Source organism: Callionymus lyra, chromosome 4 (assembly GCF_982586985.1).
Source record: "Callionymus lyra chromosome 4, fCalLyr1.hap1.1, whole genome shotgun sequence".
NCBI classification, from domain to species: Eukaryota; Metazoa; Chordata; class Actinopteri; order Syngnathiformes; family Callionymidae; genus Callionymus; species Callionymus lyra.
In genome coordinates, this window is record NC_141821.1 from 21,042,624 (window position 1) to 21,061,126 (window position 18,503).

Sequence of the window (18,503 nt, forward strand, 5' to 3'; positions counted from 1 at the left end):
GTGTTTGACTGTATATTATTTAACTACCTCAACACTACACGTTTCTGCCATTCTTCTGATATAAGCCATTCATCTTTTTTAATACTGTCTTTGTTTCATAAATAATAATTAATCAAACTTTTCTCCAAACATGTTTTCCTGTGACATCTTCATATATTTGGTTATATTTTCGCAAATGTACATTTTCTTATTGTTTACTGTTGTTAACTATCACTGGACTCCACAACTACTTTCATCGTCGTAGAATAGACTCCAGTAAAGTTGTCAACAATAAAAGAAAAACGATCAATAAAAATGATTGGATGGCCCTCCTTGCTGCAGTAACTCCATTTGACCACTAGATGATAGCACTCTTTACTAAAGCGCCACAAACTGAATTCTCTTTATGTTGAAATAAAGTTTGTCGTAACTGTTCCTGTCTCGCAATGACATAACCACAGCTCTTAACAGGTGTGAGCGAACTCCTTAGCAACTATTGCTATGTTGATCTTCGCCTCTTCACTCATCTCAGGATTAAATGTAACAAATTAAAGATGATCATTCCTGTCGTCCTCAGACTATAATTACACTCCATTGGATCCTAAGTGCGGATGTTTCTTTTTCTTTTGTGTGTGTGTGTTCGTGCTTGTTTTCCACACAGGATCAGCAGTTTTCAAACTGTCAGACACCTGGAAATAAATGAAAACATAAGTGGAATGACTGGAAATGAAAGATCATTGTAAAAATAAAGAAATAAATGTAACAGTTTATAAGAATGAATATTTGTTCAATATGTAAAAAAAAAGGAAATACAAATGAATTATGTTTAAGTTGTAATTATTGATGGTATTTGAAAATATTATTTGCTTTTAAATGATCTTCTACTAAAAACTATTAAAGGGTCAAGTGGGTAATGTCAGTAAATGAAAAAAAGTAAATGTCAGTGGGAATTTAATGACAAATTGTTTTTCAAATGTCTTTTAATGAAAATTAATGTAGAAGAATTACTCAAACGATCAATGCCGTATTTATATATATATATATATATATATATATATATATATATATATATATCCACCCACTTTTCCTTCCATCAAAGTGACTCAGTTTGAAAGCCTTATAATTGTGTTCTACTGACAAAAAATGTGTATTTATATTTTGCAAATTGTAAAAAAAATGCAATTGTATTTTGTTCAAAAACCTATAAGAGAATTTAGATTCTAATCTTCAAAAGATACACAAGTGTAATCTTCTGGTAAATTTTCGTAGCTAAGCTAGCAAGTATACTTTTGGAAAAAAAACACGTTTTATATATCGTAGAGTGAAAACACAGGATTTAAAAGTGAGCTTTTATCAAATGCACTTTTTGTGAGATCCCAGGTCTGACCCAGAACCTTCCCCTGCAGTGTCCTCACGTCTGAACTTCTTCACTCTCACACTCCGGCGTGAACTGGTGAACCAGTGTTGGGCACCAGCTTGGCTAACCCTGTGTTTACCTCGCCCCGAAACCACCAGCCTGTTACCACGGCGACCAAAACTTCTCTCTTTGACTCTTTCTGCAATTGAGTTTTCATTTTCACCCCGGATTCCGGAGGTGGACACAAAGCAGCGATTCTTCCCCTGCAGTAGGGGGTCAGAGGGAGGAGGGTGCTGGAGGGAGCTGAGCGAATGCCAAGGCCATTATATTTTCATGAAGGCCATTGGCTGGGGGGAGCTTTGTGGGGTCCCGGGGTCCGACTGAAGGTCCGGAACAGACGGGGGCTTGTTTGATTCTCTGGTCACAATGAGAGATGACTAAATTTAACCATCAGAGCTCAGGACTGTTTACAGGAAAGATGATGGACCACCCCCCCTCCCTCTGTTCGTATTTTCAGAAGAATAAAGGGGAGGGAGTTACTGGAAAGGAAGAGATCAGAGAAGAGTTAATATATACATATATATAAAATAATAGGAGTCCTATATATATGAATAGTTATATATAAGAAAACGTAAGGAAAGAAGCTTGAGGAAGAGGCAGTTTAAGTATGAAGAAGTAGAGGGAAAGTAAAGAGAGAAAGGAAAAGTAAATGAAGGAAGAACAGAGGATGAGGAAGAAAGGAAAAGAAGGAAAAGTGGAAGAAGTAGAGGGTGAACAAGAAAGACAAGAGAAGGGCATGAGGAAGATGAATAGGAAGATAAAGAGGAGGAAGGTGGGGAGAGATGAGAGAAGCAGGATGGCGAGATTTTGGGATAAAAAGGAAAGAAGAAGGGAGAAAGAAGAAGGGGGAGGAGGAGACCGAGAAAATGATGAAGGGAAGGAGAAAGCAGAATGAAGATAATTTGGGTGGGTAGAAAAGAAGAAAGATGAAGAGTAAAAGATAGAAAAAGTGATCGGGGAAAGATGAAAGGGAAAGATGGAGAGAAAGATACGAAGGAGAGGGATGATGAGGAAAAGTAAGATGATAAAAAGGAGGTAGAAGGGGAGAGGATGAAGGAGGTGGGAGAGGAAGAAGAAGAGTAGGTGGAGGAGGAGGAGGAGATGAAGAGAATAGGAAGAAGGGAAGGATGTGCTGAGAAAACCTTAAATGTTGTGAAAAACAATGGAGGCGTTCAGCAATGAATGGCTTTTATTTTGAAGACAACAGATGAAGTTGACGCTGCAATAAATACAGATTGAAAAACTTAAATGTAGTTTAAAAGCTTCTGATTCAATCATGCTGCTTTTTTATTTGTTTTACTCATCTTTTAAGAAGTGACTCTGTGATCCCACTGCGAGTCATGGTTTTTTCTACTGAACCGACGTCATTCTCCGCAGAACTTTATCTCCACCGACCATTTTAAATATTAACAGGCAAAGATTCTGCTTTATTGACTCAGCAAAGACTCCTCTGGCTCTGCAGCGAAGGTCACAACTTTAGTGTTCCACCATTAAGAAGAGGGGATTTAAAAAACGTTTCTTAAAAAAAAAACAAGACTTGATATTCTACACTAGAACAGCTTCTTCTGAAGTTTACACGGAGACTATGAGGACAGCAAAAGTCTTGCTCTGTTGTGTACAATAGAAAATACATGGATAATACTGCCAGAAGGTCGGGGGGGGTCACTAATAGTCAATTCCCTGGTCGTTGTATTGGGAGCTGTAGTCGTCATGGTAACCTCCGTGGTACTCGTCCTCCTGGAACTCGGCCTGATAGTCACTGTCGCTGATCTCGGAGCCGTTGGTGCCGGTGCCCTGGCTGCCGTTGGTGTGGATGATGGGCTCGGTGGGGGAGGCGCAGTACTTGGGGTCGTAGACCTGCCGGCCCAGGCCGTACACGCTCATGCCCCTCTGGGACGCCACCTTGTTGGTGCCCATCTGCAGGGAGATGGTGGAGTTGTCCGCCGGCTGCATCGCCACCTTCTGGTCGAAGATGTCTCTGCGGGTGCCGGGCGCCATCATGCCCGCCTGAACACAAACACACATAGTATTTGGATTTTGTTCTAGAAAATATTTCACCGTGTCTGTCCATCAATGTGTGGAAGTAACTCTTGTACTAAGATCAATATAGTATGAAGAAACGGCTGCTTTGGGAAGTTGACTATATTTACCAACTTCCTTTTAAACATTTTAACACACAAGCAGGCGATACTAAACCGGGGTCTCTGCAAGACTTTTTAAAGACCACAATTAAATAAATTAAAAACCTATTACACACATGTATGACAAACTAAGGCATGAAGGAAATGTAGGGAATACAAACAAATGAACATCGTAATATCGTAACATTCTTTTTGATGTCCCTTGATTCCGACGAGTTGTGTTCGTTCTGGAGCCACAAATAGTTGAACTTGCACTGACCCGCCTTACACAACGAAAATAAATTGGCCCATTAAAAACCAGACCGAGGCGGCTCACTGGACTTCAATTATGCGAGAGTCGTCCACAATCAAAACATTTCGAAGCTGAAAGTTACACAATATTTCCATTGTTTTTTAAAGAGCGTTAAAAATGGCATGTTTGGAGATATTGTAAGCATAGTTGGCATCACAGAGTTGTAGAGCAGGGGTGTCAAACTCTATCGTACTAGGTCTATAAATGAAAAGTATGACATTTTTTGATCCTCAAGTCTCAATCTATGGTAATTATAAGTCGTACTGATATTGGAAGTGTGTTAAAATTGTTGAAATCCATGATCTCCTTTAATGATCTGATCTTAAACATCTCCATAGGTTGCAATATCAACATGAACATTAATCTCTTATTCATGGTTTTGAACCAACCATGTGGTGGGCCACATAAAATGACTTGGCGGGCCGGATTTGGCCCCCAGGCCTTAAAGTTGACTGACAAACTTCACATTAATGTGACACTTTCATTGCAATTTTTACCATGTGTTCTGGTTTAAGCCACTGTTAAAACATGTTGTATCTCAGGACAACATGATTGATTAAGGGCCTCAAATGACTTTGGAAACCTTTGGTCTTGTGCTTATCCAAGGCCTGGTCGACAAGTATTTCCTGTCAGCGAGTGAGATTCTTCTATTAAGTCGAGCGAGAGACTGTGGTCACGAACATGCTCGTTTGATTCAGAGAAGAACAACAGTTTGAACATGGCCTGGAGAAAAAAAAACACCACAGCCTGACCACAAGAAGAATCGACTCAGACCTGACTCGCTCCCTTGTTGGTTCCCATCTGAAGGCTGATGGTGGTCTGGTCGTGTGGTTTGTCGGTCTGAGTCTTCGGGTCGTACAGATGTCGCCTTGTGCCGTACGCCGTCATCCCCGCCTGACTCGCACATTTGTTGGTGCCCATCTGTGGAGCAGAGAAGGATGAAACAAATCCTTCAAACTTGTTGTCACAACACGCACACGACCTAGTGATTCAATGTACGCCTATTTTTTTTATGAATCAAGTTTTGCATTAATTTGATGTCTGTGGTTAGAAGACTGATGAATCCTTCAAAACCTCCCTTGATCCAGATGGAACCCCAGAACACAAGATTCAATCATCATTTACTGAAATAATTTCATTAGGTATTTGTGAATCCACGTTCAGACAAAAAGGATGATCACATTACCTCCTTGGCAGAGGAAAATAAAAAACAGACCCTGCATCATGTCATTTGACCGCTATGACATCATCATTACCTGCAGTCCGATGACGCACTGACCGGCCTTGATCTTCTCGTCGTCGAAGTTTCTCGCCTGTTTGTCGGCGTACTTCACTCCGATGTCCACGTCCGTGTCGCCTTTGGTCCTGGCCTGAGAAATTCGGGGTCACAGGGGTCAGAGGGAGAACGGGTGTTTGTCAGCGGGCGTGTCATTCAGGTTCACTCACCAAGTTGGCCAGAGCCAGCAGAGTGACTTGGACCTGAGTCATGTTGCCGCTCTCGAACAGGTCGTTGGCCTCAAATATGTCGTTGGGCTTCAGGCCATAAGCCAGAATTCCTTTGATGAACTTCCCGATATTCTCCAGCTGTGCGGAAAACCAAGGCAGAGAAAAACGGAATTTAGTTTGACGTGCCTTGAAAAAAAATCATTTTAACACCTATATTTCTCTTTACAAGTTTGAGATTTCAGCCATAAAATAAGCAAAAAAGTAATTAAAATGTAAGTAAGTAAGTAAGTAAGTAAGTAATATTTATTTATGTAGCGCTTTTCCACCTTTTTCACCGTTAAGATATATTAATTATGATGAATATAAATAATTAATAAATGTTTCACCTCTTGTTGGATTAAAGTATAATTAAGTATTTCAAGTATCTTTAGTTTACTTTTTCATTATAAATACAAAAAGTTAAGCATGTTAAATTACAATGTTTTTGTAGCTTGATATCCTCTGGTATTTTTATATTTTAACTTCCCGGACATGATTCTTCTTAAACATTTGTAAGCGATTAACAGCAGAAGCTCTCTAAAGGTGCTGAAGTTCTTCTCTTACTTTGTGCCAGTTGAGCTGGGAATGGTTGGTCTTTTGGACAGAGCCGGGTTTGATCTTGTTGATGAGGCTGCAAAGCAGAAGACGCATTACAAAAACACTCTTGACAAGTCTCGCACAAACCACAGAAAATAAAACACTCACTCGCACAGAATGATTCCGTCCTTCAGGCCTTTCTGAAAGTTATCTCCGATGGGCATCTGGGTCACCTTCTCGATCCAGTAGCGAAGCTCCTCCTCCTTCTGTTGGTCGTACTTCTGAGCGATCTATGAAGGTAAATCACAAGATGATGATGCATCTCACAAATCATGGCAACCAGAAAGAAGATTGATCGTACAAATGTTATATTTAAGACGTAAAGAAGCACAGGGGTTGTCACATTGACACCTTTGATCATCAGGTTTTGACGGTTCCTTTCAAGGGGTTACATCTTGTTCTAATGTCAAAGTTTGAGAGACATAAATCTGACATTCAGCCACACTTAAATGTCGCTGATGAGCGAGGAGAACAAAGCTCCTTCACTGACGACGGAGAGACGCTCCTCGTCTCCCAGCTGTTGTTTCCAGGGACTCCTGCCAAGAGCTGCTCCGGAAAAAAAAAAGAAAAAGGATCCAATTCGACTGATGGAACCATTAAAAAGTTGTGATGGAAAATTCTGGAAGGGTAAGATTTAGACCGGCTGAGCTGAAACCCAGACAACCCCTCCATTTATTATCCCGCAGCCGGCAGCACAGAGAAGTCGAGCCGAAGCCTTTAATCCGAGAAAGTCCAGAGACTGGTTCACACTTGTGAGGTCTGGACGTAAAGACTCTCCACTGATCTGATGAAGTCGCCCCAGAGAATATTACATTAGGATGTCTGACAGGCCCTTGTGAATTATGAAACTGAATAGAAACCTTTGAACAATTACATTATAGATTACGTCACTTTAATTTAATTTGTTGTGTACTTTTCATGGGGACAGGAAACAGAGAGGATTGTGTACTAATGGCCTGAAAACCTGCTTGTTATGTTGGGGTACTGGTATATAGTAAAGAATCGAAGGAATAAAAAATTTGATTATTCAAGTAAATATTGAGAGAATAAGTGATTTATAAGAAAAATGGTGTTTGAAAATAAGACAAAAGTAATAGATAGATAGAAGTAGTAGAATATATCATAGTAGAATGTATCACAAGGAGACTGATTTCCAAAAGAAATCAAAATTTGATAAAAACCAAGTTCCTCAATGTCTGACATTTCGACTCTTCGAAAAGAAAGAGTATCTTGTTTACAAATTAGATCTATTTTGTGTAGAGCTTGGTATTGAACTTTGATTCTTATGTGGTACGGACTAAAATGCTTCAGTAGTACACAGTATTAAAACACGCTTTATCTTACTATTCCAAGTATTGGTTCCCACACATGATCAAAACATGTTAATGTGTGTTTTATCTGAAGAAAAACAAGTGACAAAGGGAGAGAACATCAGATTGATTTACCAATAACCAAGTGTTTTTTTCACTGGAAATGATTTATTTGTTTTTTTCTGTATTTAACCGTGTAATGTCATTTTCCTTCTGTTAGAATTGATCTTATGACATTGGTATCAGAAAAAGTATCGTTCAGGAACCAGTAAAAATGAAGGTATCTCAGCCAAAGAACAGTAATTGCATACAATCTAAATAGAAAGATGTAAAGTAATTGGAAAAGGCGTATACATTATGTGTCAAGCTCATGACCTCAGGGGCCAAAACTGGTTCACCAAGTGGGCCACGAGATACAGAGATATAGTCGAGTACAAAGTTGAACAAATATGAATTAATCCAAGACAAGATGTAGAGGAGAGAACTTCAATTCAACACAGGAAAGCAGGTGAATCACTCATGGCATTGAAGACAACACTTCTAGGGCAGAAACTGAACTAGAAAACGGTTCCAGAGAGCTGAAAACGTCTGGTTTCCAATTTCAAATATGAGCTTCAAAATGTATGACGACGGCCTGGTGACTCTCACTGCAGCGAGATCCTAGAAAATATGTGGAAGGAAAAAAAAACATCTCCCCACCGAGGGGCTATAAAAAGTTTCCGCTTCAACTGATTGTCATAAATCACACGAGTGTCCCGTCCACGAAGATGGCGGTTTTATAGACGAGATAGTTTACATGGATGGAGATTTTATAAATAAAAACCATGTTGTGAAAAGACATTTGGTAACTAACAAAAAAATCCACTTAATTAAAAAAAAATCTTAATCTTGATTGGAAAGTCCAGGACATTGTCCTTCTTTAAATGTTATGAAATTGTAATACTTTACTGGGGGTAAAATACCCCATAAAGGTTCTCCAATATAGTTTGAGAAGCCCTTGATAGGACCAGGATAGGGTCACGATAAGTGCAAGGACATTGTCTGGGAAAGAGATAAGTGGTTCAGACCTTTTTTCCATAACTTATCAAAAATTGAACCCATCATTCCTAAATTACCAAGACTCACATCAAATCTGGTTGCTGTCTGTGGAAAAAACACACATAAAAGCTTAAATTCTACTCTTTTTTTGACACAAAAGGGAAAACTCATCAAGAAGAATAAATGGAATGATCTGATGACACAAGCGAAATTCTACTAACCTTAGACCCTGAAAGAAGATTGGCCTACTTCTACATGACTTGAGATATTCATATTTTATATTAGGGGAATGAGCGTCTGGGGAAGAAAACGTGTAAGATAACAAGTGTGGCCAGATTGTGTTTAGCTTGCACGCACTTTTACCTTGAATTGAAAGCCACAAGCGTAAGAAGAAACTAAAAACTTAAAGAATCACCATTCACTTCTAAAAAACAAAACTCCCTGGAAACAAAAAGTGAACAATTTTTTATCTTGACAACTCTTATTCAATAGAAGAAATGTGTGCTGGTGTTCGGTGATGTCTCACGGGCTGTTGTTATTGTGAGTCTGCAGTTCTCAACTTGAAGCTGTGGTTTCCACGTAAGAGACACTGAATCCGATTTGACTGGAGGAACAATGGTGCAGGGATGATGAACAGGAAGTCTCTATTCATACACTTTCATCAGCTTTTCATTGCTAACACAAACAGTGTATGTTTGCTGCACGACAACCACACACGGGCTGAGGGACACAAAGAAGGAGGAGCTTTTAAAGACACACAACAGGCAGCTTTCAGCAGATACAGGCCTGCTTTTGTAAGCACTGTAACAGTGAGATATATGACACAGACCAGAGTTATTCAAGAGTATTCAGGTCTTTAAACCAGGGGGAACTACCTCCTATTGTGCAGGTCAGACACACTAACATGTTTTTATACCAGAGGAAAAAATAACTTACAGGGAAGATTCCATCTTTACAGTTTTAAAAGTGTGCAGCTTTATTTTATTCCATGGTTATGGTTCAACTAAAAATATATCCCAGAGTCATGTTTATTTATTAGAGGTTTAAAATTGACAAATTCAACCCTTATGGTCTCCTTCTTTACGTTCTATATTAACACCTACCTCAGAACTCTGGTGGTAGCAAAAAGCCAATAAACGTTTTACCACGAATGGAATATTTGATATCATGAAGATAATATTAAGAAAGCGTAAAACAACATTAAACACACTGTTTCGCATTCACGCACTGCAATAAATCAACATATATACAGAAGGGACTAGTAAAAAACATGCCTGCATCGAACACCAAATGCGAATGATGCATTCAATGGATGTCATAAAGAAATGAGGAATGATACTATAATTTAACGGTTTTCACTCCAATAAACCAAATAAAACAAAACAAATGGGCTTTCTAACAACTGCACATACAAACATCAACAACCCTGAAGCTTTTCGAATATATCAAAGGCCCACTAAGAGCTTCTTACAAAGCTTCTTTGATCTTAAAGTTCTCCTATGAATGCGGTTGAGAAAACGTTTGGAAAACACCTGTATCTACAGTAGCGTAAAGTAGCGCTACTTACATCCTTAAGAATGATTAAATCTGAAAAACGCAGGTCAAGTTTTCATTACACTTCGGAATTTGGGGCTTTTTGTCAACTTAAGTCTTTTAGATTGCGTTTTCTTCTCAGGTTTAACGGCTGACTGGAGGCAACAGAGAGACATCCAGGTTAACAATTAAACTCTCAACGGTTATATAACCATTCAACAACGGTTGTTTGGTGACTCATAATGGTCCGCACATGTTACTGTGTTTGGCTTATTATTAAGAGATTTGCCCTGGTGACCTGTCAAGCCTGTCCACGCAACACTATTTTCAGAAGATTATGTCAAGATAATAATCATATTTTAATTAATACTTTAAAAAGGCGGCAAGAATTTTGGCTTAAAATATTGTTTGGGGTTACTCTACAAATATAAATTATTTACTTACTTACTCGTTTTATTTTAGACACCATCAAAGGTTTAACAGAATTCAAGTTATACTTTTCCGACACTGGGGGGAGACAGAAACAATGTTTTCAATCTTGCGTATTGCTGCTCAAATGATTACCTTTCTAGAAGAAATCCTGCCTAATAGAATTGTTGGTATTATGTCATTAAATGACATAACTTATTAGCTATGACAGTTTTACATTTGAACATGACGTAACGTTAATTTCACCAATTGTTCTTATTGAATTTACTCAATACATGAGAGTGGAAACACGCGGTTCTTTGTGAGCCGATGACCTCGAACACTAGATCTTTGTAATCGAACGTCTATGAATGGAATGAGACGGAGAACACACACACCATCTGCCCCTTTTCTATAATCAAATGAACTCCTATCATTTTTTCCGGTGCAAACGCAATAAAATATCTTTGAACGTTTTTTCTTTACAAGGGAAGTTATGCTGTCTAGTAATAGTTATAATAATTATAGTGGATGACTTGGTTTACAGCTAATTGTGTAAACGGATGTGAAAGGTGCAAAAAACAGATGATAAAGAAAAGTCAACATGGGAAATTTTTAAAGACCATGAAAGTCTTAGTCTTTAGTTAGCGTGTATTAGCAAGAACGTCAGGACGCGCACATCTGGCTGAAGACTTTTCTTTTGTGGTGTTTTATTTCGACAAAATTACTAATCACAGTAACTGAATCTTGCCCAAAACATGTTTGTTGCATGACAGAGTCTGGAAAGAACTTGTGGTTTCCAGTCGATGTGATTACAGGGTACCGATCCAAGCTCGCAGTCGTTTATCAAGACTGAGTCGAGCGCCAAACCTGCATGACACTCCATCCACAAAGATCTCAATTTGCTTACCAAAATGTTATTAAACGTCAGGGATATACTGCAAAGTAATACATACATTTAAATTATGGCAGCATTTATCCTTCTACCTTGTTAGCTTCATGCACGTTCAACCCGAAATAACATGGTGTGTGACGCTGGCTTTTATACAAACATGGTCATGGCTGTGGTTTTGAATGATGTGGTGCCTTCACCGGATTGTATGTCAAACCTAAAGGGTTTGTTTGTAATAAATGTAATTTATAAATGGAACGGACCATTTTTTTCTGACTTGACGTTAATCAAGTATCTTGTTTGGAGGCAACATATAATTTTAGATCTTCTATGTTTTTCATGATTATTTAGTTTATGTACAATACTGTATCATCTTTGTGTCTACCAGGTTTGTTTGCTAGCTAACTAAAATGAAACACAATAGTCGTTTGCACCTTTACAAAAAAGTATGAATAAATCTATTTGTGTTGTTAGTAGTAATATTAAACAAAAGATTGCTACGTTTGTTTTTATCCCAAATTCATTTTTACGAATGTACTCTTTATCCATTAATAAAAGCATTTGAACTTAAACATAAGGGGGTAGTGGTTACTGGTTAGTGTGGAGTAGAGCTGTGTTTTGTCAAGAATATGGTGATATAATACATATCACATACATTGTGATACTGTAGGAACAAGGATATATTTGTAGTATTGTCGAGTACTTGACTCTGGTGTTTAATTTACAAACCACATGACTTTTGATGAAGTCGTCACAGCTTTAATTTGTTTTTAAATTAAAATTTGGCCAAACATCTGCTTTAAAAGTGGCTGGAGTCGACTGTATCCTATATTTCTCCTCAGGGTTTTGCAGGATTTAATCGTTTCTTTACTTGCTAACACACCTTATTGAAAAATAAGCCATAAAATAATTAAAATAGGATTTCAAAATCAAATAATATATTTATATTTTGAGAAAAAAAACCCAAAGGACATCGATACAGTGCAGTTGAATATCGATACAGTATAGTGAAGATGGATATGGAATCAGGAATGAGTCAATCAGAGGAACATGTTAGATGTTTTGGAGATAAGGTCAGAGAGGTCATAATGAGATGGTTTGCTCATGTACAGAGGAGGGATAGTGAGTATATTGGCAGAAAGATGCCAGGGTTGGAACTGCCAGGCAGGAGGTCTAGAGGAAAACCAAGGAGAAGGTTTATGGATTTAGTGAAAGAGGACATGAAGTTGGTTGGTGTGAGAGAGGAGGATACAGAGAACAGGGTTAGATGGAGGAGGTTGATTCGCTGAGGCGACCTCTGAAGGGAGCAGCCCAGAGGAAAAGAAGAAGAACACTGTGAAATAAACACTGTATCAATGTTTTCTCACAGGTGCTTGAGACAACTTTAATCTTTTCAGTAAGGAGTTTGAATGTTCTCATCATGCTTGCATGATGTTTACTCCTGGCACCCAAGGTTAGTGGGTTTTTTTCCCATGTGACCCCATTAAGCAATGATAATCTTAAGAAATTTAATAATCATTCATTTATGTTCATCCATTTATTCTTTTAAGCCTGTCTTAGCTATTTAGGCTGGAGGGTTAGGGACACCCTGGAGAGGTCTCCAGTGCAGAATAGATGCCAAGGGACACGACACGTACTCACACCTGCATACAATGTAGGGTTGTCACAAGAACAGATACGGTACCAACATGCAACAAATACAACAATACCAGCTTGTTTTAGAACACACGAGTACTGATGAACACGTGTGTTCTTAAACCGGCACACGTGAGTCTAAAGTGTTGGTAACTAAAGAAGGAAACACAACACTTGTTTAAAGAGTGCGAGGCGAGTACATTTCTGTTCAATATAACTTTCGCTAACTTCACGTTAAACTAACAACGAACAAACATTTCATTATTTGAGAAAGAAAAAACACTTCACTACAGCAACCACAGACGTCCGTTCATAAAACTTTTCATTGCGTTAACTTAACGCGATGATATAGTTATGTAAAGTAACATTATGAGATGCTGCTGAGCTCATGCTGTTGGAAATAAACCTTTATTTTTCCTTTTTTCCTTGACAGTAAAAATTAGATTACACTGACGATAAGCAAGAGAAGCTGAAGCCAAGATTCACAAAGATATTTGAAGGGAAAAGATAATGTGAAAACGCGTGTTAATTTTTATACTGGAAGGCTTATCAGCAACAATTTGAGTGTATAATAGTTGAAGGTTTCGTTATTTATTTACACATTCCTAAGAATTAATGTTCCATTTTTATCACTGCACTGTTTGAATGCATCGTTTTTTGTTGTTTTTTTCTTATTTGTTTACATTAAACTACATTTATATGACCAATGTTTGAAGGTTTGTTGTTATACTTGAAGGCAGCTTAACGCTGTTTAAATATATAATTGTTGGTTTTGTTCATTTTTGCATCGATGAGGAAAAAGATGTCGCCATCACCAGTCTTTGAATGTGACATGATTGATTATATGTTTTTTAATTTAATAAAGTTGTGTACTTTTTTTTTTTAACCATGGTATTGAAATAAATCACTGGAATTTGTATCGACTACTTATATGTTGGCATCGAGAAAACCCTAATACAATGTAATGCCATTAATTAACCCCTTTTTGTCTTGAGTGCCAGATGTTATATTACAGCTTTTCACCCGAGATGAATGATTCAGCACTGATTCCAAGACGCACGATCAATTATTCATCCAGAGTCATGCTAAAGAATCTGAGGTATGAGATGAATGCAGCTCAGACTAGTGATCTTCTTCTTATGCAAGAGAGCTCAGGAAGGGCCTCGTCCTGTCCTCCTGTTTTCATAAACACACCAGCACTAAACCTCAACAATCCTCCTCCCACCTTTGTCTGAGGTGATTGGATTTCACCGTGATCTCAGCGGAGCAGCTCCGAAACTGTTACCGTCTTAATCTGCCGGGTTCTTGTGCGTCAAATTGTCAAGTTGTTTCAAGCGTTCTGGCTCTTAACCTAAGCTTGCTTGCTGTCGTGGATGTTGAAAGAAGAGAGCGTGGGAAAGAGCACAGGGACAGTTGCGAAGAGAGATTTTGTGAGATTGAATTGTGATTATGTTTATCGTTCCTCATGACCAGAAGCCCAGGCAGGCGGAGATATGTAGAAGCCGGTTCTGTGACCTGTTGTCACATCTACTCTGATAAGAAGAAGAAAAGCAGACGCCTTTTGAGCGAGATCTATTTCAAGTGCAAACGTTTGGCGCCAGAGATACAGCAACAACTTGAGACTTTTTCATGCAGCTGATCAGTGACGTTTCTTTTAGCTGGAAAGTATTTTTAATTGTATTTGTGATAAGTTCAACGGTTGAATAGATAAGTTCAATGGTGTAACATATATTCAATAACAAAAAAATACTTAAAGGGTTATTGAATTCGTTTTTTTTTCAAGTGGCAGAAATGATAAAAAATGATGAAGATATTCAGAATTAAGGGTTTAACCCTTCTGTTATCTCGGGGTCAAGCTGACCCGGTGGCCAAAAAACAAATGAAGACAACAAAAGGGATACCACAAACGCATTTGTTTTCAGCCACCGGGTCACCTTGACCCCGAGATAGCATAAGGCCCAAAATAAGGGAACAGCGTTGTAATTTAAACTGTTTTCAAGAGCAGTACAATATGATGCAAAAAAGAGCTGATAAATACACTGACATTTAATAAAAAGTCAAATGTTGAATGCAGCAGAAATGTGTACTTTAATGGGTTTAACAGCGACTCTTGGAACTGATGGAGAACATTATACTGCTCGAATTCCGAGAAAATAACCGGAGCTGATTTAAAGTGTCAGGTTATGGTTTATTGGTTCATGGAAAAGTCGGCACGCACACAAGCATTATTTACACAAGTGCATCCGAAGATGTTTCAGAGTTTTCCACACAGACTCAGTAAAAGTTTGGATACAAACAGAAGGTGCAGATATGAGAATCATTAGATCCTTCGATCAACTGATCGTTTATACACAACTATGACGTTTTTTAAATTATAACAATAGCTACTGTGTTCAAGTCAAAACAAAAAAGGCTTCCAGGTCAACGACCTACAGTTCGTCAAACCTACTTTTGAGTGTATTTTAGTAGCCAGGGAGAAACTTAGTTATTGATCTGATGGTCTCAGTTAATGAACAACGCCAACATCAATCATGTCGAAACCATCAGCTGATATCGTAGGTTACCATGGTGATGCTGTAACCGCTCTCTTCATTGTTCATGTAGAAGAACCTACTTACTGAACGGTGACTCACGTGTCACAGAAGAAGCATTAATAACTTGAAATATTACCTTCAAAATGTCCTGCATCATGATGAGAAGATGGGCAGTAAAATAAGATAAGTCCTGTATCTTAAATAAGGAATCACTCAGAGGGAAAAAAACACACAATAACATGCCAAAACAACAACTTGTAAAGAATCAATATGAACAACAACACCAGATTAAGTTGTTCTGAACCCATTTTGGGAATTTAAATGATGACTTTTGTCACTTTTCTTCATTAATGTGGGATGATGAGACTTACACTGAGGACATCAGATCAAAACTTTTTACCATCTAAACAACAAATAAAAGTATAAATACTTTGGATATATTTCTCATAGTGGAGATCTGTGTATTTGTTTTGAGTATAAGTGAGTAAAGTTCAATAGCTGTAGATAAACTATCAACGTTACCACATGATAGTTTTCAAAACTTACTCACCATTAATGATAATAACCTAAAGATAAACCAAATAAATGTTGGTTTTATTTAAGGGTCCCTTTTACAACAGATTATGTTAACGTTTATTCAAGTAATACTAATAAAAATGCTAATATTTCTCCACCTTATCTACAAGTGACGGACAGGTATTGCAGTAGAAATGGTGTATTATCAAGGGATTATGGCTACAATAACCGTACAATTCAACGTTGATACATTTTATTAAAACACTGTTAGTGATTCAGTGAGAATAATTCGAGGCGTCTTTATGAATCGCCACTAGCTCTTTCAGTTTCTAGGGTGTATGACGTGATTTTCCTCAAGACAACCATTGCTCCGTCCAATAAAAGTTAATGATGCAAGAAGGAGGACAAGTCTAGTGGAACAGATAAAAAAGCTTAATTGGCCATGTGGGGCCCTCGGGCCGTTGTTTTGTTGCGCCCTAGCAAGATAAAGACCTTCACTAAAAACTACCAACATATTCCTGCATCACTTTGAGGGCAAGGGCAGCAAATCACAAAACCCCTGAATCATCCCCCGGCCAAGTTGGGGGCAGCAGAGCGGACTTGCACAAGTATGTGGGAGATGTTGAGAGAATCAGGTCAGCTGAGTCATGAAATTCTTGTATAATCAAAGCTGAACCAACAACTTTGGGAAGTTACAAAATGGTGATGCGAAAAAATATAAGTGACAAACTTAAGAGATAATTATACTGTTCACACAGGAAAGTGGAAGATTCCGAGTCAACAAGAAAAAAAAAAAAAAATTTAAGAGAAAAAAGACAGTTTCAAAAGTCAATATATTTTACCATAGATAAAGAGTTGGACAACTAGTCAGTATTTTTAAGAAAAAGTGTGAAAAAGTATTTTTTCAAGTGTTTACTTAATAGTTTTGGTAGAAATTACAAGATTTTTCTATATAATTTGTTTCTTATTAATAACATATATCATTTCTAATTAACAAAAGATTAAATAAAACTAAATTGTTTATATTGTCATTTTTGTGATACTTAAGTCCACGTCACCAATTCTCCATTTAATCGCTAAATTTTTTCACTTTTTTTTTTTTTTACTTTACTTTTATTTTTAACTAAACTCGACGTGTTTTGGTTACATTACAACTTCCGGATTCGTTAAGCACCTAAAAGTTAATTTCCGGTACAAAACAAATCACTTAAGTGTATAAACTTTTTTTTACCTTGAACATTTTTTTTTGTCTTTTTCCTATGGATTGACTTGTATTTAAAAACAGTCGTTAATGTACTTTGTTATTTAAGAGCGTGTTTGGTTTTGATAATAAACGACAGAAAAAACTAGGAAAGTAAGTTCGCGAAAGTTCGGAAAGATTCGTGCCTTGCAGGCGAAACAACGCGACATCTTTTTTTAGGTATTCTTTGTGAGGAAAAACTATCATTTTTGGCGATAAAACCAGGCAAAACAGGGTTTTTTTCAACACAAAAGTGGATCGTAATAGTCCCCATCTTTTTTTTCAGAAGTAGCAAAAACAAACCAAGTTACTCACTTTACTCCTCACTTCAGCAGAGAGCCCGTAGGATGGTCCTTTATTGAAATGTGCCATGATTTCGGTTGAATCCAACGGAAAATCCCGCACGTCCAACTATAAAAAGTCAGAAAAGGATCCAACGATGGAACGGGCAATGGAGACGACCTTCTTTTGCAAAAAATATCTCACAACTACGACAGAGAAAATCACTTTTTTTTCTCCTGCAGGAGGACAGTTTGCCAAAAAATGTCCGAAATGACCGAGGAGGCTGCGACAGCCAATCAGAGGAGCGGCTCGAACAGGCCCCGCCCCCGCCCTGTGGTGAGTTTTCCTGCAACTGGGAAACGTCACAAAGCATCAGGATCAAAGTGCTGCTGCTTTGTTGCGCTTGTATACGTTTTAAAGGCAAATAATTCACTTTATTGTGTCACATAGTGGAACATTTTGGGAAACAAACGGCCCCGGGAAAGTTTCACATCCAAGAGCGCGGTTCCTGGGATCAGATCCAGATTCTTACTCACTTATCTAAACTTTACTTTTGCTCTGGTGGATGTTTGACCTGGAAAAGTTTCAGAAGCGAAACGATCTGACCCCTCAATGCTTGTGACACAGATAAATAAATGAAGTAACTAGGGCAAAATAAATCAACCAAAACCTATTTTAAAGATAATATTAAAACTTTATACATTTTAACTCAAAATAATTCTTAAAATAACAATTAACAATGATCTATTTAAAATATAGTCTATTTATTTTAATTTGTATAGTCAATATATTTCGCAACTCTCGTCTAAGTAAAAGAATAAAATGTATTAATAACAATAATAATGATAAAAAATTAAGTAATTAATAAGCAGCTCTATGCGATTTTAAGTCGAGCGACGCCAGTGGACTAAAGTGGTACTGTTTAGCTCGACGAGAGACCACATTTCCCATCAGCACTCGCGAGAACGACGCAAAAGTTGCCATGTCCCACCGGTTTGTAGCAGTATTGGCTGAATGAAGGATGGATATTGATGAGGTAATGAATCAGATTGTGGACATTGAAAGATGATATGCAATATGACGGCTTTGTAAATAACATAACTTTAACTTTGTTTTTGTACCGTAATTAGCCGCTCAACCCACCACAACCAGTGCGATATGTAGCATGTTCACACCATCCACAAGAACTTTTACAGTGAAAATA

The 18,503-nt window shown here is 37.8% G+C and overlaps 1 protein-coding gene across 1 annotated transcript; it reads right to left on the reverse strand.

Moving 5' to 3' along the window:
* Positions 1 to 2,567: 2,567 nt before the first annotated feature.
* On the reverse strand, positions 2,568 to 17,548 carry cnn3a (calponin 3, acidic a). Its single transcript, XM_087789145.1, has 7 exons — positions 17,333 to 17,548; positions 6,020 to 6,141; positions 5,879 to 5,945; positions 5,276 to 5,413; positions 5,086 to 5,199; positions 4,604 to 4,750; positions 2,568 to 3,403 (listed from the first exon to the last, which is right to left on the reverse strand). Exons 1-7 carry the CDS (start codon positions 17,387 to 17,389, stop codon positions 3,062 to 3,064), a joined length of 987 nt encoding a protein of 328 aa, XP_087645271.1. The 5' UTR covers positions 17,390 to 17,548; the 3' UTR covers positions 2,568 to 3,061.
* Between the last annotated feature and the right edge of the window lie 955 nt (positions 17,549 to 18,503).